Source organism: Euprymna scolopes, chromosome 45, assembly GCF_053919585.1.
Source record: "Euprymna scolopes isolate OS-2025 chromosome 45, ASM5391958v1, whole genome shotgun sequence".
NCBI classification, from domain to species: Eukaryota; Metazoa; Mollusca; class Cephalopoda; order Sepiida; family Sepiolidae; genus Euprymna; species Euprymna scolopes.
In genome coordinates, this window is record NC_136526.1 from 7,236,219 (window position 1) to 7,258,847 (window position 22,629).

Genomic DNA, 22,629 nt, shown 5'->3' on the forward strand with positions numbered 1-22,629 from the left:
ACCTGTAATAATACAAAGAGGGGGTTGCAAAAATGAGTTGTGGTGCGAGGAGAAATACAACCTGAAATAGAGAGTAGGAGAGCTTTTATAAATACATACAAAAGCATATTCATCTTTTTTAAACCCAAATTGATTAAATAAAATATAATCTTAAGATACGATACAAGTTAGAAAAGCATTTCATCCAAGGCATGAAAATTGTTAAACAAAATGTTTTTACTATAGGCTTTAAAAATAAAGGTACAAGATTCAATTTGAAACTTATTTATCTTCAAAGTGCACTTTTATACATTTTACAAAGTAAGGTATTAAATTTTTATACCTTACTTTGTAAAATTTATAAAAGTACACTTTGAAGATAAATAAATTTCAAATTGAATCTTGTACCTTTATTTTTAAAGCCTATAGTAAAAACATTTTGCTTAACAATTTTCATGCCTTGGATGAAATGCTTTTCTAACTTGTAATAACTAGCAGGGATGCCCTGCATTGCCATATGTTTGGAGGTGTGTATAAAAGGGAGGAAAAAAGTTTTGGTAGGTAGGTAGACTCGAACCCAAAGCCTTGAGGCGAAGGTGGAAAAGAGGGTGAAAACAACCTAACATACTACTGCTCGGCCAGGACGGGAGAATAACTGAAAAGCGTTTGAATTTAACAATTAAAAACTTAACAGGTGTGTGAATTTAATGAGGTCAAACATGAATGAAATCCCGCACTTAATTTTTGTGTTTTTTTGGTTTTGTTTCCCCAAGACGTGGAGGGGGGGCTCCCCCATAAAAAGGGAAGTGTCCAAATGAATATCAATTGTCTGATATAAGGAAAAACTCTGCATTGGTCAAAGCTGGTTGCTTTCTGGACATTTGCGGGGAAGAATGCCAGCGTCGAATTAGTTTTGCTTTTATACGAAAAAGCCAAATCAACATGTGGCGATCGAAAAAAAAAAAAAATCTCTAAAATAGTGCGTAAAAGTTGGGCAAATTAAAGATAGACTTGACTCCCATTCTTAAGTCGTAGATATGATTTAGACAGCATATAAAAAGTTTTAAGGAGTGAGTCGACCCCCCTCACCCCCCGGGAAAAAAGCCTTTTGCAGACATACACAAAAAGTACACACACTAACACACACAAGTAATGTCAATTATCCAAGTCTACTTCAAGACTTGGGCTTTTTAAACACAAACACTATATAGAATTTCAATATGGTCATGCTGTATGCCTATAATGGTGTTTTCAAAAAGTATCAGTCTGATCAACCTATTTCATTATTTCCTACATTAATTCCAGCATATCTGACTCACAAAATACGTATACAGAAGAAGTCTAAGCAACTAACTTACCACTTTGAACAACTTATACTGAGACTTATTTTTTATAATATTTATAGCTAACACTGCCATGGATGCTCCAGAAGAATCTAACATATAAACAGCTACAAGTCGACAGAAAAAGTGACCCTTTGTAAAAAAAAAGAAAAATGGCCCAGTGGACGGTGAAAGAATGAATGCTTTTGGCCAATTCTTGGATATTTGTTGGCAGAGAGACTGAGCTTTCAAACGATACCAATTTCACGTGTGCCTTAAGTTTTAGCGAGACATACATACACACACACTAATAGACAGGTGAGATTTATATAATAGATTCGCTTTTATATATCAGAGGCGGTAGCACTCTATATAGGGATGGCCCGTACACGCCTATATACGCCTACAAAACAAAACTATCCAAATCTCAACTAAAATCAACTAAGTTTCAAAAAGCACATTCTTACAGAGAAGTGTCTTACGAATCCAGCGAGTGTCAGAACGTCGGTTAAAATGCCAAAAGAGAGCAAAAAAAAAAAAAAAAAAAAAAAAAAAAGGGTACAAAAATGGCCAATTGTTCTTTCTTCTTTCTTTTGAGATGATGTATCTCGGTGTACGAACGGTCTCTGACAACAGTTCAAGCAGCAATCGACTGCTCTTTACACGGAGAAGTGCAGTGACCCATCGCTTTTTAGCTAACTCCATAATTAAATAAGATTACGTGTAATAACAAGTTTTAAACACTATATACCCAATGTAGACAGACCACTTCGAACACGGAACTTCTCTCAAAAGGGACAGCTCCAAATAATACACCGGATGCTCACAGACGTTCCAGTTTGCCAGTGGCCTATATTTCTTGGACGCTGAATATTTGAGGTGAACGTTAAGGTTTTTTCTTTAAACAGTAACCCACCAGCGTTAATGAAACCACAAAATCTTTATCTCAGTTGATCAAAATTGTTATAAGAGTAACCTATCAGCAAGTGCGACGTCAAAAAACAATGTTATAAAAACAAATAATTCTTCAGATTTTGGACTGTAAAATATGTACAAAATGTCAATGCTGTGACCAGGATTCGAACCTAAGTTAGCACGGACACAACGTGGGGTCCTAACCTCTAGACGATCACGGCTAACACTGACGTCTGTCGCTCTTGGCAGAAAGACACATGACTACTGTCAAACTATTGAAAAATAAGGAGGAAACTTGAAATTCTCACGCATGCGCAAAAATACACTATAGCAACCATTGTTAAATGCAGCTGAATCTCTTCGCTCGCTAAGAAAAGTAGATCAGACCAGTTCTTCTAAGAACTCACCAAACGCCAAAGGAAATAAGTTAAATTAACCACAAAAGAAACTGCAAGAAAGTCAAGAAAAATTTAATAGTGAAGGTATGAACATTTTAGAACTTTATAATACTCTAACTGTTTTATCAGAGAGGCGGTAGCACTCTATGTAATATAGAACCGATGGAGGACCAAGAGGCAACTCCTAAGGCCCAAAACCCAAAGACCTAAAACCCAGCAGGAAGCGACCTGCTACTAATGGAGGCGGCAATGAGCCGCCTCCTAAAAAAGACAATACTATCATGAATGTAAGTTTAAAAATAAGACTAAGTAAAAATACTAATTAACAAGAATAAAAAAGCATTGGAAATGCAAAAGGATATAGGGATGGTATGCCAAAAAATATACAAACAAGATAGCTATGAATGGCTAGGCACATGGAAATAGAATTGCATCCAAAGTATAGCCCTATAGCTTTTTACAACTGTAATGATGGCACGGAATGAAGATTGGAGAAAAGCTTTAGGGCTATACTTTGGATGCAATTCTATTTCCATGTGCCTAGCCATTCATAGCTATCTTGTTTGTATACTTTTTGGCATGCCATCCCTATATCCTTTTGCATTTCCAATGCTTTTTTATTCTTGTATGTATATATATATATATATATATATATATATACTAGGGGGGCAGAACAAAACGGAAACTTAACGATAGCGATGTTAAAAATGGAAAAAAAGGGAAGGGGGGGATAGACAGTTAGGCTCAAACCCGGAGCCTTGAGGCCAATAGGCTGAGCCTGAACACCTGCACTATGGTGACAGTGGCAATGTAAGAGCGATTAAAAAGTGAGTCCAGCCAAAAAAAGAGTAAGTGAAAGAGGTTTGATTGACAGGTTGCCGCTTAATGAGGTCCTTGCGGGAGCGTTATGACGACGTAAGCAATGGCTATTCAGCAGTGAATATTTTTAGTGCAGGACGGTTTTTAATGATTGTTTTTTTTTTGGTGGGGAAGGAAGGAAAAGCGGCTCCCCCGTTTATTATTAGGGGAGGAGTAATAAAGCAATTGTCTGATATGACGGCAAAGCCAACATTGACCAATCGAATCGAGTTTCACTATTTTTTTTTTATACCGAAAAACGAAAGCAACATGCGGCGATCCAAAAATGTGGAATATTTAACATTTCAAAGTCAGGCAAATTAAATAAACAGGCGACCCGTTGTTAAGTCGTAGATATTACGATTTAGGTCATAAAGTTTTAAAGGAGCGAGCAGTCCCTGGGAAAAAGCCTTTTGCAGACATATACAAAAAGTGTATATACATATACACACATTTTTGCTTTTATCTATATATATAAAAGCGAAAATGTATGTGTGTATGTATGTACGCTTTTCCTCAATGTCCACAAAAGGTTTCTTTCAGAGAAGCACTCGCTCGCTTCACAACTTCCTTAAACTTTTTATATCATCTATAAATTGTAATATCTCAGAGTTACCCACAGAGCTCGCCTGTCTATTTAATTTTATTGACTTTCAAACGTTAATTATTCCACATTTCCCGCATCGGCACGCGTTACATTCGGTTTTCGGTATAAAAAAAAGCGAAACTCTACTCTAATCACAATTGTCTCAAGAGAGCTAAGTAACGTTTGTTCAATGTCGACTTCGTCATATCAGACTGTAGCTTTCATTTTGCTCCTCCTAATAAAACAGGGAGCGGGTTTTCAAAAACAAACAAACCGATTTATTCAAAACCGTCCCGCACAAAATGCTTACTGCTGAATACCTATCGCCGTCACGTCAATCAAAAACGCGCACCTGTTTGTTTTTTTAACACTTTACTATTTTCCAACTGCGCGTCGTCAATGCTTCGGGGTTTTTTTCACATACCCCGAAAAACACCCGGGCAACGCCGGGTACCCCTCGCTAGTATTTATATAAAAGATGATTAAATTTTGCAAAAGGGGAGAAAAAAAAAAATCAGGAACATCGATATTTTGAGCATTTTATTTTTTTCTGGGTGTTGCTCAATATCCTTAGTATATCACCTCTCTCCACCCAGGCAACGCCAGGTATCCATGCACATCTATAATATGCATCTCAGCGGTCTGTTTAAATGTATGTATGCATGTCTTGCAAAAACTTTCAACAGAGGCAACGAATTCGAACAAGATCGGTATCATTTTGAAGCTTGACGTCTAACAAATAGTGAAAAAAATTGGCCCAAAACATTAATGCCTTCACCCTAAGCTGCTGTTTTGTTCAAGGAGGGGGGGGGGTCTTTTTTTTTTTTTTTTTGCCGACATTTTAGCAAGTCCTCGTCATCGTTGGATTGACTTCGGTTAATTTCAACGCTTTTGACATCCGGTCGCGTCATGGAGACATCGTCTAAGATGTCAGATTTTCTTTCACTTTCTTTTCCGCCTTCGCGTCACGGGTTCGAGCCTACCTACCTACTACCACTTTTTTTTTTTTTTTTTGCTCAAAACACACCTCTCCAAACACCCGGGTAATGCCGGGAACCCAGGCTAGTTAAAAAAATAAAAATAAAAACAGAAAATTCAAACTAACGTAATAATGTTGTATTGTCAGGGGCTCTATGACATGAAAGGGGGTATAACCAAGTGTACAAATGAGGGAACCAAACTGTGTACATGTTATATAGTCGTCTATGTTATGTTCGTTGTGGGTGTGTGTGCGTGCGTACATTCTTAATACATATAATTAACAGATATAGATACCTTCAATAATAGTTCACACAAATATCATTGCTGTATCGTTCCAAGCGCACTTCTGAAAATGTAATCGTTTTCTACCCCGACGGTTTTCTACATTTATTCCTTTTGTGATTTTTTTTGTTCTGGGTTGCAATGCCATTCCTTTTTCAGGGATTATATATTACTGTCTTTCCAGCTAAACGATTCCCAACCAGCCAAGAACTTGCCTGTCCCATCTACTCATTTCAACTCATTCGTTCAAGACTCCTGACTAACTTCTAACTGTAGATATCCAGTAGATATCTACCCGTTGATGCAATTCTCTACCTATATAAGAGGCAGGTACGTCCAATGATGAAGTATTGCTGTCACATCCGGGCAGGAGTTGTTAGGAAGATCTTATCCTGCCTTGACAGAGTTCAGAATAGACTTCGTAGCCTAGTGGGGGACGCCCTTTTCTCTTCCCTGCAGCCTCTTTCTCACAGAAGAGATGTTGCAAGTCCGTCTGTTTTATTATTTTGATGGTAAGTGCTCGTCCGAGCTCTAATCTCGCCAAACATTCACGAGAAACTCGTTTGCCTGAAAACACTCAATAATATCCCCCACTCTTTATCTGTGCCTAAACCTAAACGTAGATTCCATGAACAAGCTTCTTTCTTAGAACTGCACACTTGTGGAACTGTCTTCCGTTTACCTGCTTTCCAGCTGACCACAATATGGCAGTCTTCAAGCCCAATGTAAACAAGTTCTTATTGAGCCGTTCTACTTAAGTAATCCAATTTACCAAATTTACACTTCTAACGATTACTATGATATTGTCCTTTCGATCAATGTACACTTTAACCCTTATCCTCGAGTGGTCTCTGGATCTTGATAAGTGGCAATTTCTTGTAAAAAAAAAAAAAAAAAAAAAAAATGATTACATATATTTTTTAAACTTATATCATTAACTACGTGACAAATCGAATCATCTACCTTCGTTACGTACGTTGTTTATGTTCTAACATTCTTTTCTATTAAAACATTTTAATTTATTTAAAATTCCTTCTTGTTATTATTTATAGCATCTAGTTAAATTCCTAAAACGCCATTTAACCATATTTATCCTTGAATTGCATTTTTCTCTTTAAAACAATTCTAATTCAATCATTTGGGGGGGGGGGGGGGGTTCTTGCATTTTCACCCCAAACAAGGCACAGTGCTACTACGATTTGGGATATAATTTGCAGGAGGTACTATGTAGGGAGTTGAGCTGCAACATCTCTTTACATTACACTCAAACTTCTGCATGTCAGTACAGTCAGAAGCAGGAACCCAGAAGGGAATTATAGAGCCTATCAGCCTTTAGGGAAAAAACTAGGAGCGTAGAAGGCTTTCTGGCATATGGGGTTCTCTACTAGAAGTGGGATTTTGTCGCTTCTCAGAGGTATTTATGCCGAGGGAGGACAAGGGCTTGTTTGTCTAAGCACCTACCATTAAAATAGTTGTAAAACAGAGGGATGCAATAGTGGTTGAAGTCTAGCTCAGATGCTAATATGCAGCAATAACAGACAGTGAAAAAAAAAAAAAAAAAAAATTGAGTCATTTCAAATTTCGGATCAATGACAAAAACTCAACTTACCCTGCTGTATTGATGGTGCACCGGAGATGCAGATTGTTCCTCTTCATCCTGGATAGATTCAGCATTCCGGTGTTCCATCATACCCACTGCTGGGAGCTAGAAAAAAAGAAAAAAAAAAAAAAAGGAAAGAAAGTGTTATTCAGTAAAATATGAACAGAAGAAACAGTACTTGTACAGTTTAATGAACACGTTAAAAAAATGCAAATTTCGAAAAAAGAAAAACATATATTGTATGTATCCGTTATGGAACAAAGTTATCCAAAAAAAAAAAAAAAACTTCACTTAATTTGATCATTTTTTTTTTTTTTCTTACAATGAAAAAAAATTTGATACCAAGTTTGTTTTTTTTTGGGGGGGGGGGGGCTAAGCTGAGAGGGAGGTATTACGCAAGTATAAATCATGTAGAATATCTGTATGAATATAACTACACGTAATAGTTAACTAAAGATGATCATCCCATAAGAAAACTGAAAAAAACAAATAGAGAATTAAAATGTTTAAAAGAATATGCAAATTAGCTAGATCTTTTGCAGATGAATGCAATTTCACGGCCCATATATAACAAGATTGTATTTTCTTTTTAAATAAATAGAAAAAAAGGGGGGGGGGTAATATGAATATCAATAAAAAAAAATTCAATTATAGGAGTATAGATAAACATACAAATTAAAAAAATTATCACTATACACGTTACATACAAATTATTCATTCACCCCCCCCCCCCACCCCCACACAAATGACACTTATGTTCGAAGATATTTGATCAGAAATAGGATCTTGGTTATTGTCCAGAATTATATTAAAAAAAAAAAAAAAAAAAAAAAAATGTATGTATTCATGACAAAATGAAATGAAAAAAAATTTTTTAAATCATTAGTAGTTTTATTTTTAACAAAATCATTTTATAAGTTAATGGCAGAGTGACCGTCTTGTCTACCATTTTGGGGAAAAATGTGATAACTTATTAGATTTGTTGTAATGCCTACGAATTCCCATTAATCACTTAAAAATAATTTTCTTTATATAAAAAGAAGCAGGGCATATGCGGGGGGGGGGGGGAGCTCCTCCACAAGTAAAACTTATACCGTCAACATGACTAATGTTTGTACAAAATTTCAAGAAAAGTGTGAACTGATGAACGATTTTGGGGCAATTTTAATGCAACCAGATCTTTATGACAAATTTACTTTCACCATGACTAACATTTGTTCAAAATTTCCAAATAATTCAATGCGTGGTTGAAAAAGGGCGAACAAATGAACAGGAGTGAATTACTAGGTCCAATCTCCTTTGTTGGGGATGGGGGGGGGGGCGGATAGACAAACCTACTTCATTTTTTTTTTTTAAGATGAGAATTTTGGACAAAAGCTTTTTTTTCTTTATATAATACATGAAATCAACATAGCAAATTATGACAACGGGATCGATTTGTTCAAAAGTAGTTTGTTTTTGGGGGAAAAAAAAAAAAAAAATGGACATCTGAACTTGGCAGTTGTGAACTTTTAAATTTATTTTGTTAATGAGTTTTTACGTTTACCTCAAATAAAGGCAAGCAAAATTTACGCACTTTTCTGATGGTGGTTGCGGGACGTTAACAAAAAGGCCTATCATTCCTAACTAATTACTAATTCGACTCGGGTTAATTTTATCATCAGAAAGCAATCAAGGAGCTAAAAATGAACGCAAGACCAATTGATAATCATTGATAAGCAGGGCTGACAGTTCAGCTCCACCCCACCCTCGTGTCAGATCTGGAGGCTTTATTTGGATCCAGTGTTTGTCCTGCTAAATCTTTTTTTTAGCGATGTCCCCACTTACCAAGGCCCGAAGGCCACTCAAGGATAAGGGTTAAGCTTTAAATAGTCAGCAAAACAAGATCAGTAATATTAGAATTTGAGTAGTGCTAGATTGTCTAAGGGGACAGTTCAATAGGAATTTATTCACATTGGACTTTAAGATAATGTTATAGCCAACCAAAAAGCAGACCCATGGTTTTAGGAAAGAAATCCTTATTCTCGTATTGTGTCAGAGTGTCAGAATATTCGCCCAGATACATGAAGTCATCAACGCATCCGATTTCAAAGTCATATCTGGTTGGTTGGTTGTTTTACGACGTATCAACCCTTTTCAGGTTATTTAATGCTAAATCCAAAGATTTAAGAAAAATCTTTTTAATAGAATATATTTGTTTTCAAGTCGGTTTCTATTTAACCCATAGTTGGGACCCTAACAGGTACTACCACTCAGGGTCAGAGTGGACCTGGGAGCAATGGTAATTAAAGGGTGGCTCCACACTTCCCAAAGCTGAGGCCTCACCACTGGATATAGTTTAAGGTCATATCCAGGACCCCCATTGAGGGACTTTAACCCTCTGCAGGGGGGCAGTCAGCATATTCTAATGCCCCACCGACAGGGCCTCCACGTGTCTGAATATTGTATATACAAAATTTCAAGTCTCTAGATCAAAAATCCATTGAGTATATAGGTTGAGAAGTGTCCTCTCATACACATTCTCACTTTTATAGATATATAGAGTTGTAAATTAATTTGAAGAGATTTCTATGCACCTTATCAACCCAAAATTGTCACCCATTTAATACTGGCCTAACTGAACACGCCTTAAATTTGATCTTCAGGAAACCTATCAAAAAGTGCATTAAATTACCAAAGGGAACAGAACACACTCCCCACAAGCTGGGGCCTCACCACTGGATATAGTTTAAGGTCATATCCAGGACCCAAAGTCATCATATATATATATATATATATATATATATATATATGTGTGTGTGTTCACTTGTATGTCTGCAAAACGCTTTTACCCGGTGGGTTCTTGATGCTGTCGCTCATTTTTAAAACTTTTTATATGCTGCCTAAATGATAATATCTCAGACTGACCTATCTATTTCATTTGCCCAACTTTGACATTTTGGGATCACTGCATGTTTGCTTTCGTTTTTCGATATAAAAAAAGCGAAACTCGATTCGAATCCTGGCCCAAAGCCAGTGGTCTCTAGAAAGTGATGTAATGTTTGGTCAATGTCGGCTTACCGTCATCAGACGGTTGCTTTCATTTCAAGACGAACCACTCCCCTAATAAACGGGGGAGCTGTTTTTCCCCAAAGTTAGGTAAAAACAAACCGGGTTATTGACCTCATTAAAAACTGTCCCGCAGAAAATGTTAACTGCTGAATAGCTATTGCTTACGTCATCCTCGTTGTCGTAACGCTCGCACAAAATGTTAACTCTACAACTTCCACTTGACATCATTTAGTGTGGGCACCTGTCAATTCTCTTAAATAAATTCAAACTTCTTTCAGTAACTCATTCTTGCTGGCCGAGCGGTTAACGTGTCATGTTTTTTTCACATTTTATTTTCCAACTTCGCCTCAGGGCTTTGGGTTTGATTCTACCTAATTACTAAAACTTTTTTTACCCCCCCCCTCCCATGTTTCTTTTTGATTTAAAAGAACACACCACGAAACACCCGGGCAATGTCGGCTAGTTGGTTATTTTCGTTTTACGGCATATCAACCTTTTTCAGGTTATTTAATGCCGAATCTAGTTATTTTGAGGAACGATTTTAATAGAATATTTTTTTTTTTAAGTCAGACTCTATTTAACCCATAGTTGGGACCCTAACAGGTACTACCACTTTGGGTCAGAGTGGACCTGGGAGCAATGGCAATTAAAGGGTGGCTCCACACTCCAAGACCCGCAAGGTGGGGCCTCACCATCTGATATAGTTTTACGTCATATTCATGCCCCCGAAGCTTAGTCGAGCACCTACCCAAAAGAAAAGGTAATAGAGCAGACACAGACTCAACATCTTTTCTGTAAGAAAAACTGAAGCAGCGAGGTGAAATCATCACTCACTAGATTTTGAAACCGATTTTGCACCGTCAAGGAAGGAAAGCGGTCCATCCCAAATATGACCACAATACTCCATTATATATAAAAATAAGTGCTTTTTAATAAAAATATTTATGTTGTAATGTAACAGATCGCTTATGAGCACATATGAAAATAGCAGCAGCAAAGGACGGATGGTGAGCGATTGTATTAGCAGCAGGAGCCAATTGGCAAGTGTGCTCGGACTTGCGTCTGAAGAAATAGAAAAAAAAAAGGGACACTACATGGTTGGGGGAGAAACAAAGTCAGCGCCAAAGAAAATGGATACATGCGACTGAGGACCGCTTGTGAATTTCATACTCCATGAAACTTCCTCCTTTGGAGAAAGCCAGTTAAACTCTGAATAGGGTTGGCACTAACTGCACACAAAGAAAATGGACGTGTAAAATGACAAAAAAAAAAAAAAAAAAAAAAAAAGATTGACACCGAAGAAGACAGGCGTCCCCTCTTTTCAATTGACTAGCCTTAATTTAAACATTTGTCACTTCCAGTTCGGCAAAGACGTCACTTTTTTTTTTCACGGTACAGATTCAAGCCTGCCTACCTATCACTTTTTTTTTTGCTCAACATTTTCAAGACATTTTCAAGGCAAGACAAAAGTAGTTTTCCAGATTAATTTAAATGCAGTATTTGTTTTCAGCATACCCAAAAACCTATGAGTCATTTTAAAAGTGATTGTTTAAGTGGAAAGTAAAAATTTATCAAAAAAGCTTACAGGCAGCCTCTGAAAAAACATCACTATCATGACAAATCAAAATATGGCCAGAAAGTGGGTGCTCATTTTACCTTAAAAATTGTATAGAAAAGTGATCCCCACTTTTTGAAACAGTAATTTCTTCAATGAAAACTATTTCTCTGCAACACTTAAATGTAATTTGCTTTTAATATACCCTGAAAACATAAGTCGACATTTTACAATTGGGGGAGGGTGGTAGAAAGAATCTTGACATTGACCTTAATTTTAATACTGATTAAAATATAAGAATCTAATTTTAAATCCATCAGAATGCATTTTTATTTTTGAAATGGTGCAGATATTTTAAACTTTTATTGGTAGTTATTAACATTTCGAAATTTAGAAACCTTTAAACTATTCCAATTTACAATGCCTCCCCACAGGGTTTTTTTTTTTTTTTTAACTTGGAGAAAAGGAACAAAAATTTAAAATTGTCTCAGTCGTGAAAGATTTCTCCACTGACAGAATGAGAAATTAAAGTGTAGCATCTGAACAGATACTACACTTTGATCTTAGGCCAGTATCTGTTTAAATTGTTAAATAGGAAGTTATAAAACTGGCTCTTGGAATTAGAATCTTGACATTGACCAAATTTAATAGAAAATTAAAAACGATTCAAGTCACGTAAAGACGAGATATATGCAAGAAATGGTCGCGGTTTTTATAATTGCAAAACAAAATGCCATTGGAACTTTATATTTTTATTTCATACAAATAAATGAAAAGAAAAATGAAAAGAAAAATGAAAAGAAAAATGAAAAGAAAAATGAAAAGAAAAATGAAAAGAAAAATGAAAAGAAAAATGAAAAGAAAAATGAAAAGAAAAATGAAAAGAAAAATGAAAAGAAAAATGAAAAGAAAAATGAAAAGAAAAATGAAAAGAAAAATGAAAAGAAAAATGAAAAGAAAAATGAAAAGAAAAATGAAAAGAAAAATGAAAAGAAAAATGAAAAGAAAAATGAAAAGAAAAATGAAAAGAAAAATGAAAAGAAAAATGAAAAGAAAAATGAAAAGAAAAATGAAAAGAAAAATGAAAAGAAAAATGAAAAGAAAAATGAAAAGAAAAATGAAAAGAAAAATGAAAAGAAAAATGAAAAGAAAAATGAAAAGAAAAATGAAAAGAAAAATGAAAAGAAAAATGAAAAGAAAAATGAAAAGAAAAATGAAAAGAAAAATGAAAAGAAAAATGAAAAGAAAAATGAAAAGAAAAATGAAAAGAAAAATGAAAAGAAAAATGAAAAGAAAAATGAAAAGAAAAATGAAAAGAAAAATGAAAAGAAAAATGAAAAGAAAAATGAAAAGAAAAATGAAAAGAAAAATGAAAAGAAAAATGAAAAGAAAAATGAAAAGAAAAATGAAAAGAAAAATGAAAAGAAAAATGAAAAGAAAAATGAAAAGAAAAATGAAAAGAAAAATGAAAAGAAAAATGAAAAGAAAAATGAAAAGAAAAATGAAAAGAAAAATGAAAAGAAAAATGAAAAGAAAAATGAAAAGAAAAATGAAAAGAAAAATGAAAAGAAAAATGAAAAGAAAAATGAAAAGAAAAATGAAAAGAAAAATGAAAAGAAAAATGAAAAGAAAAATGAAAAGAAAAATGAAAAGAAAAATGAAAAGAAAAATGAAAAGAAAAATGAAAAGAAAAATGAAAAGAAAAATGAAAAGAAAAATGAAAAGAAAAATGAAAAGAAAAATGAAAAGAAAAATGAAAAGAAAAATGAAAAGAAAAATGAAAAGAAAAATGAAAAGAAAAATGAAAAGAAAAATGAAAAGAAAAATGAAAAGAAAAATGAAAAGAAAAATGAAAAGAAAAATGAAAAGAAAAATGAAAAGAAAAATGAAAAGAAAAATGAAAAGAAAAATGAAAAGAAAAATGAAAAGAAAAATGAAAAGAAAAATGAAAAGAAAAATGAAAAGAAAAATGAAAAGAAAAATGAAAAGAAAAATGAAAAGAAAAATGAAAAGAAAAATGAAAAGAAAAATGAAAAGAAAAATGAAAAGAAAAATGAAAAGAAAAATGAAAAGAAAAATGAAAAGAAAAATGAAAAGAAAAATGAAAAGAAAAATGAAAAGAAAAATGAAAAGAAAAATGAAAAGAAAAATGAAAAGAAAAATGAAAAGAAAAATGAAAAGAAAAATGAAAAGAAAAATGAAAAGAAAAATGAAAATTGGTTTTCAATGTTGACATTTTGAACAAATCAAACACTAAAAAGACCTGTCACTTAAACTCTGGTTGTTTACAATATATTTGTTGTAAATATAAACATTCTAAAACACTTGACACGCACATTAGATAAACAAAAACAATTAATCAGTAATTTTTTTTTTTTTCTGCACTTGCTTTCCACCTGAATATTTTCCTTTCAAATGACTTTTACAGGTTTTTGGGTATGCTGAAAACGAATATCACATTTAAATTTTCCGCAAATAACTAGCTTTCCGAATATTAAGCAATGTAATTCCTTATGTTATGTGGGAAATTCCAGTTCCAATGCCATTTTCATGTTTTAAGCCGCCTACGCACATTTCTTGTAGGCAGCCTGTGATTGGTTAATTTGTATGGGCTAAGATAATTACTTGGCGCCTTTTTTTTGTAACCATCCATCTTGTTTTTCAGTCTACGAAACCTCCAGCAAGAGCGAGACTCACCAAAAGTCGGCTCTGAGAAGAATGCCTTATCGAGAATGGAGCCGCAACAATTTCACGTTTATATCACCTAAATGTTTGGTGAAAAAGGACTTGAAATCTCTACAAGCAGAGACACCTTTATATTGTGCCAAAGATATCCCAATTAGAGGATGGTATCATTTGAACATTTTCATCATGCTTATATCACCTAAATGTTTTAACTTTTCTCAATTCAATTAGGTTGGTTGTTTTTGTTTTACGGCATATCAACCCTTTTCAGGTTATTTAATGCCGAATCCGGTGATTTTGAAGAAAATTTTATAATAGAATATATTTGTTTTTTGCAAGTCAGTTTCTATTTAACCCATAGTTGGGACCCTAACAGGTACTACCACTCTGGGTCAGAGTGGACCTGGGAGCAATGGCAATTAAAGGGTGGCTCCACACTCCCCAGAGCCCGCAAGCTGGGGCCTCACCATCGGATATAGTTTAAGGTCATATCCAGGACCACAATTCAATCAGGGTCCCAAGGGACTCGATCTATGCCTAATTAAAGGCACCAGAACTCTTGCAGAGCCAGGGAGTACAGAGTTTGTGAGATTAATTTAAGTGGTGGCCATTGTTGTACACGTAAGCACGAACACATTTTTAAAAATATGTACAATAATAATGCATTAGGGGTGGGGTGTTCTGGGGTTACTGTTGTACAAGTTCGTCAGAAATGTCGAATTGCATAATTTTTGGATATATCACTTTTCGGTATGACGATCAAGTATTTAATATTGTTTTTGCGTAAAACATTTAAAAAATCGATTTATCTTAACAGGCACTAAATATAAACTGAAATAAGTTTCCTTAAAAAAATTAAAAAAATAAAAAAATAAAAATGTGGGTAAATACAGAATACGTGCCATTTTGTTTTTTTTTTAGATAAGAATTTAAGTTAACTTTAATTCTTATGGTATCTTTTGCTTCTTAAATAGGTGAAATTACAGAATTGCTACAATGTTAAGAACGGATTTCTGGGGGAAAAAAAAAATAAAGTTATTTCAGCACGGTCCGTATTCTGAACAAGTGTCAAAATATCTTTATACATTTAAACCAGACATGAACCGAGTGCATAGATGTTAAAATGTATGATGTTGCTTTCAAAAGTCTCAAGCAGCTGGTCCAATATAATAAGGCAAATTAAATGTCATTAACAGCTGATTGACCTAGTTTCAGTGATGTTTTTTTAACCAATAACTTCAAAATTCTTATCCTCGTGTACTAATTTGGTCCTTTGATGTCCCCCAATTAATGTTACAATACCATGTCAAAGTCGGAGTTTGTAAGAGTTGTCTTGTGTAGTTTCTAACTTAACCATAAATCCACCCACAACTTTCCTTCATTTGGGCCAAGATCATAGTGTAGTATCTGCTCTGATGTTACACTTCACCTTTTTTGTCCCCGATCAGTGGAAGAGAAAATCTTTCATGACTAAGAATTTGTATTTGTTCCTAGCCAATGTGCCCCTTTTTGGGGAGCTGGATTCACCCCCCCCCCCTTAAAAACCGACCTTATGTTTAACTGCCCTCGTGGGGAGGAAAATAAATAGGAACATTCCTTCATATAATAGACGATCGTTTTTGTTTGTAGAATAGCGTCTCCTTCGAGAATAGAAAAAAAAAATACCTACTTTTGGTTTAGGACCACTAGGTGTATATTAGAATTTTTGTAGGAATTTTTGACACCCCTAACACAAAACTGCAAATAAAATATATACAAAACTCGTAATTTCTCATTTAAAAGTGGGTTTATTTTCTTTATGGATTATACTTCCAAAATAAACTATTAAAGTTGTTTTAAAAGTGATAAAAATATTATTTTAAAAAAAAAAACTAATGAAATTAATTGAATTTTATGAGCTCAGTAGTTTTTAATTTTTAAACTTTAAAAATCTATCAAAATTTTTCTATTGATTCAATTTTTACAATATTTTCAGGGTCAATGTGAAATTTTATGCTCTTTCCAATAAACCGGAAAATAATATTTTGGACAAAAGTTTGTTTTTTTTTTTTGTTTTTTTTTTTTAATTCACGCCCCCCCCCATTTTCAAGTGTCTATTAAAAAGTAAATTTACTCAAAGTTTTATATATCACAAATTGAAGATAAAAGATCAATAAATAATATATTCAAATTTAAAACAAAAAAAAAGTAGAGTCTTTTTTTTTTAATTTACCTGTAAAGTCCGAAGTTTAAAACCTTAAAAAAAAAAAAAAAAAGTTTTTGTTTAATGAAACCTTGGTCCTTGCTCCTTTAATTGAAGGAAAAAAAAATTAAGGCTTGAATTACATTTTTCGAGGAGTTATAAGCTTAGAAAGACGGGGTGGAATTATTCAATATTTTTCACGAAATTTCTGACACACCCATATGACCATACATAACTGTACATCAATATATAAACATTCTAATAGACAGTTTGAAAACTTCAATCACTTCCGAACCTCCAAAAATCTAAGACGTAAACATCCAACAAAAAGGTACTTTATACGGTCCGTTCTATTTTTTTTTTTTTTTTTTTTTAGCATTTTCAAATTAATTTTTACGCTATGTTTATTAAATTTAGGTGAAAATAAAGTTTCAAAACGCCCTCCTTGTGTTAAGAATGGTTTTCTAAATAGCTATTTCAGGATAAGTACCTTGACATGTTTAGTTGTACCTATTTAGAATGCCTCCCCACGAGACAGAGTTGGACACCAGGGTCGTTTTTTAACGTAGAGAAAAGGTACAAAAAAAAAAAAAAAAAACATTGTCTCAGTCGTGAAGGATTTCTCCACTGAAAGAGAACGAGAAATGGAAGTGCCGCATCTGATACTACACTTTGATCTTGGCCAAATTTCAACCTCGGGAGTATTTGCTGACATCATTACAAGATTGTTTCTACGGGATAAACAAATTATCCAGCCTATGTCAGATAATTCAAGCAAAAAATAAAAGTAAAAATATATATATTTAGCTCTACCAACGTATCGAGCACTTCCTGGTTTTTTTTTTGGTTTTTTTTTTTTTTTTTGTTACCAAATATACCTCAGTGTGAGAGAGTTAAAAGATAAAATTCAATTCTTTAAAGGAAGACTTATCTGGATAATACAAAGTTTAAAATTGTATTGAGCTTATATAGAAGTAAAGAAAGGAAAATGAAAGTTTAAAAACACACACATATATATATATATATATATATTTTTTTTTTTTTTCATTTTTCTTAAACTTTTTCTTCTAGGGGATGAGACATCCAACCAGATGTCTGACATTTACCCCTATTTTAGTGAGTCCAACCAAGAGATCTTCTCAGGATTCTAGCCGTCCCTTTCAGTGCAATCGTTTGTATTTCACTTGCACTTGGTTCACCGGGCTATGTGTGTGTGATTACTTCATTTAATCACAAATATACGAAAATATTTTATAAGCGTAAATTTTCAGTATTTACTTCAACAGTGCTCAATACATAGGTAGAGCTAGGTAGTAAGTTATGAAAATATACATGGAAATTAAGCTACACACAATATTCCGCGTTTCATTCTCATGAGAATTCGTCAGGCTTACCCTACATGAATTTTCACGAGAATGAAACGCAGAATATTGTGTAGCTTATATATTCATTTATTCAACAGGGTGCACATTTATTTAGGGGGGTTGGGTAAGTGGGGGAATCTTTATGCCATGGCATTTCGAAACCTAATGCTTCTCATCAGAAGAGTGGAGAAGGTGCTAGGTAACATGATAGGGATGTGACGTCAAGTGATAGTTATGGCTTGGGGGGGGGGGCTAAAAGTGGTTCCTGTGATACAGGAGGGGTGTCGTTTGCATTACTGACGAGAAGCATTCGGCTTCGAAATGCCATGGCAAAAAGAGTCCCCACTTACCCAATACCCCTGAATAAATCTGTACCCTTGTTGAATAAACTTATATTCAAATATAGTTTTTACATTCTTGTTTGATCGCTACACAGTGACTTCTTCCTGACTAAAGTGGTTTTAACATTTTTAAACTGCCGATTAAAACCCTATTATCGTCGAGGATTATAATTCAGAGGTAACATCAAGTATTACTGTTCAATTGTGTCCATAAACCAAAGAAAAACAATATTTGTCTTTTTTTTCTGCTTCAACTATTAAGGATCAATATAACTTGCTCACGAAGAAATTTAAATGCATTCCGGTGGATTTAATTTAGTAATAACATTTCGGTGCTTATGCACTTTTGTTACCGCACCGCACTGTTTTTTTGTTTTTTTTTAATAGTATTTTCAAGTTAAATTCAAGTTTTACGAGATCTTATATTAAGCGAAAGTAGAGAATTTAATTAGAAAACATCCTCCCCATGTTAAGAATGGCTTTCTAAACATTACGAAAGCGCTTACAAGTACCAACATTTTTAAATAGGATTTCAAGTGTCTACCTTGACATGTTTATTTTTAACACACACACACACATATATACATATATGTGTGCATATGTGTTTATTTTTAACACACACATATAGATACATATATATATATATATATATATATATATATATATATGTATATATATTAAATGATCGCCACAGTGACTTTTTCGTGGCTGCAAGAAGACATGTTTTATTGTTGATTATAAATCAGAGGCCAACGTCAAGTATTACGGTTCAAATGTGTTCATAAACCAAAGAAAAACAAAAATATGTCTCGTATAGAAGACACGAATTTGTTAAGAATGGCTTTCTAAACATTACGAAAGCGCACAAGTACCAACATTTTTAAATAGGATTTGAAGTGTCTACCTTGACATGTTTATTTTTAACACACACACATATATATACATATATATATATGTGTGTATATGTGTTTATTTTTAACACACACATATAGATACATACATATATATATATATATATATTAAATGATCGCCACAGTGACTTTTTCGTGGCTGCAAGAAGACATGTTTTAACACTTAGACGATTATTGTTGATTATAAATCAGAGGCCAACGTCAAGTATTACGGTTCAAATGTGCTCATAAACCAAAGAAAAACAAAAATATGTCTCGTATAGAAGACACGAATTTGTGTACGTATGAAAAAAAAACAAAACCAGAGATTTTGAAACGATTTAATTCCTTGCTAAACTAATTTATTCGTCATTTTTCTTTTTAGATTTAATTTAGTTTTAAAGACCTTAAAAACAATTTATTCGTCTACGTTTATTAAAATCGCCATAAAAAAAATTAGAGTTGAATCAAGTTTAAACATTTAATATCAACAACCCCCCCCCCTAAAAAAAAATGGTTTTTTTTAAAGACCACAAAAGCTGGGTTTTTTTTTAGTTGTTACAAGTAAATGGTCCGTTTTAAAACTCGTCGACATTTTGAAATAAACGAAATAAAACAAAAACAGAGTCAAGTCTACAATAAATACAACAAAGGATTGTTTATATGTAAATATAAAGACAGACAAACAAAAAAAAACGGCACAAACCTTTTTTTTGTAAACAATTTTAGCATGAAGAGAAGCCAACTGTTTTTGTTGAACATGTGTTTGTAGAAAAAAGCGAAACGGAATGCAACAACGGAATAAACAAGTCGACGAAACGAAAACATTTTTGATTTTCCCCTTTTTTTTTTTTTTTTTTTTTAAAAAAAAATTTGATAATAAAATATAAGTTATATTTTTAATTACAACCCGCATCTTTTTGTATGGGGAATAAAATTGCTTAATTTCTTATAAATTCGTTTAAATATCTATTTTTAAAAACGATGTCACGGAAAAATAAACTTAACAAACCGAAATGTGTAGAAAACGGTTGGTGTTAAAAATAGGAACGTACAAAAAAAAAAGCGAAAACGAAGCAAAGACTTTCAAAATATAAACAGATAAAAACATTCTCCAGACGATAATTAGATTTATTTAAAATTCAATTAAGCAAATAAAGATTTTATTTATTAAAGATTTTATAAAATGCAATAAGAACTTAAAAATTACAAAATTTTAAAAAGTAAAAAAAAAAAAAAAAATCTGTTTTTGTAACCAGAATTATTGCCTAATACTTTTTTATTTTTTTAAAAGTTTACGATATCGTTTAGTCATTAAATTATAAAATTATCAATTTAACTAAATTGTCATAAACCTATAATCGTTCAGGTACAAATATTTTAATAAAAAAACAAAAACAAAAAATAAATGATTGGATACAAAAAAATGGCTTCCAAAACTTTCAATCTTTTAAATGAAGATTTGCTTTGAATTTTAAAAAGACAGTTTAAATGGCTAATTGGACAGTCTAAAGGTTTCAAACTCCCTTTCAAATTTCGAAGGGTCACGAATTTTTTTTTTTTTTTTTTTTTTTTTGCTTCCACTATTAAGATTAAAATGATTAACTTGTTTACGAAGAAACTTACATGCATTCTGGTGGATTTAATTTAATAACATTTTTTTGCAACTTCGATTTAAATAATCAATTATGAATAATTGATTTGAAATTCTTAAAGTCAAATGTTTTGTAAGTTTTGTGAATACAAAAGATGCCATTTATTTGCCTCCCCACGAGGGCAGAATTAGACAAGTTGTGTTTTAATGTGGGGAAATCCAGCTCCCAAAAAGAGGCACTCTGGATAGGAACATAAAATTGTCTCAGTCATGAAAGATTTCTTCACACTGACCGAGGACAAAAGGTGAAGTGTACCAATATCAGAACAGATACTACACTGTGATCTTGGTCTGAAAGCTATTTAAAGAGAACTAAAAATATCTAACTTTAAATCACATATATATATTGGCTTTTCCTTTTTTTTTTACATTATATATATATATATATATATATATATATATATATATATATATATATAAAGGAAAAAGCCAATGTGGGCTGCTTGTCCCATTTAAGACTTTTAGGGGTATTACTCCCAACCTCCCCATGTTAAGAACGGCTTTCAGATTAAACCTTTGCAGCGAGACATGAAAAACGTTTGAAGTTTTGATAAATGTATCGATAACACCCTCAGTTAAATTATCGACAGGAAAAGATTCTATCTTTTTAAGCGATTACATGTGAACAGCGAACACCTGAAAAACTCGCAAAAGAAAAACCTTTTTAAAACATGGCCGCCAGAGTATTACAGTGCATAATACAGGTCTTTATATCTTGATAACTACTTGTTTCCGCAAAATTTAAATGTGATTTTCGTATTCAGCATAGTCGAAAACCTCTAAAAGTCATTTTAAAAGAAAATTGTGGAGGTAGACCTTAATGTAAATACCAAATTTTAATGAAATTGACCAATTTCAGAGCTATTGCTTCGTGGCCATGGTAAAATTACACGTAGAAGAAAAAAAAAAAAAAAAGAATTGATCTCCCATGGCAACAATTTTGCTTAACTGCTCTAAAACGCTCGAATGGTCCGAAAAGGATTATTTTACGCTAAATTTGTTAAACTAACCCATCCTAAATACTACAATGGGGAGGGAGGGTGAAAAGGGTGTTACTCTACAGATTTATTTTTTTAATAATTACAGAAATTAATATTTTTAAAAAGGTTAATATTTGCTCTTTCTCTCTCATATAATATATCTTAATTCATTTGTTTGCACTTTAGGGCTATTTTTATAAAGAACTTTTCATTTAATGACAAGTAAATTCTGTAATGGTGTGTGTGTGTATATATATATATATATATATATATAATTATTTAAACACTTCGGCTTTATAAAATGCTGCAATTTTTATAGACCTAGGTTTTTGTTTAGTTTCCGTAACATGAAAAATGGAGGGAGGAGGCAGAACACGTAAATAATATATATCCCCTCATATTAAACGAAACCTACTTTTAATATAAGTTAAATTAAAAGTGAACAAGTATCGAAAACGTCATGAAAATATGACCATTAGTTGATTTTTGCTGGATTTTTTAAACATGGGTGTGTTTACGGCTTCAAAAACATCACTACATAGGAACGTTGTTTTAAGGCGTCGATAATGTAAATATGATTTTAGTCTCATATTTTCATTATTTTCGTATGCTGTAAAAATTTTTTTTTTTAAATACTAGCATTTCAGCCTGGCATTGGCCGGGTGTTTGGAGGTGCATGTTGAGGGGGGAAAAAAAAAAAATTTTTTTTTTTTACTTTGACCCCTTAAAATTTATTGCTTTGGGCTCAAATCAAGTTATTGTTAGATCCATGTCCAAGGAACCTATATCTAAAATTTCAAGTGTTTAGATCCAAAATTGTCAGGAGTTTGGTAGAGTTCTCAAAGGTCAAATCGTTAAACTTTGACCCCCTTAACAAATTTCTGGCCAAAAATGGATTACAAAGATTTTCCCAAATCTCAGTACCCTGTACATCAAATTTCTAGTCTGTAGACTAAAAATTGACAGAGTTATTGCATAGGAAAATGTACAGACACACAGACACATT

At 32.9% G+C, this 22,629-nt stretch overlaps 1 protein-coding gene across 13 annotated transcripts in view; it reads right to left on the minus strand.

Moving 5' to 3' along the window:
- The window catches only part of LOC145269026 (uncharacterized), a 185,118-nt gene that overhangs the window by 130,637 nt on the left and 31,852 nt on the right, over nucleotides 1–22,629 (minus strand). For all 13 annotated transcript variants that reach the window (XM_080124603.1, XM_080124605.1, XM_080124614.1 and 10 more), the window contains one exon: nucleotides 6,931–7,026. In XM_080124603.1, the coding sequence (XP_079980729.1) occupies nucleotides 6,931–7,011 (81 nt within the window). In that variant the 5' untranslated portion in view covers nucleotides 7,012–7,026. The remainder of the gene's footprint in view (nucleotides 1–6,930; nucleotides 7,027–22,629) is intronic.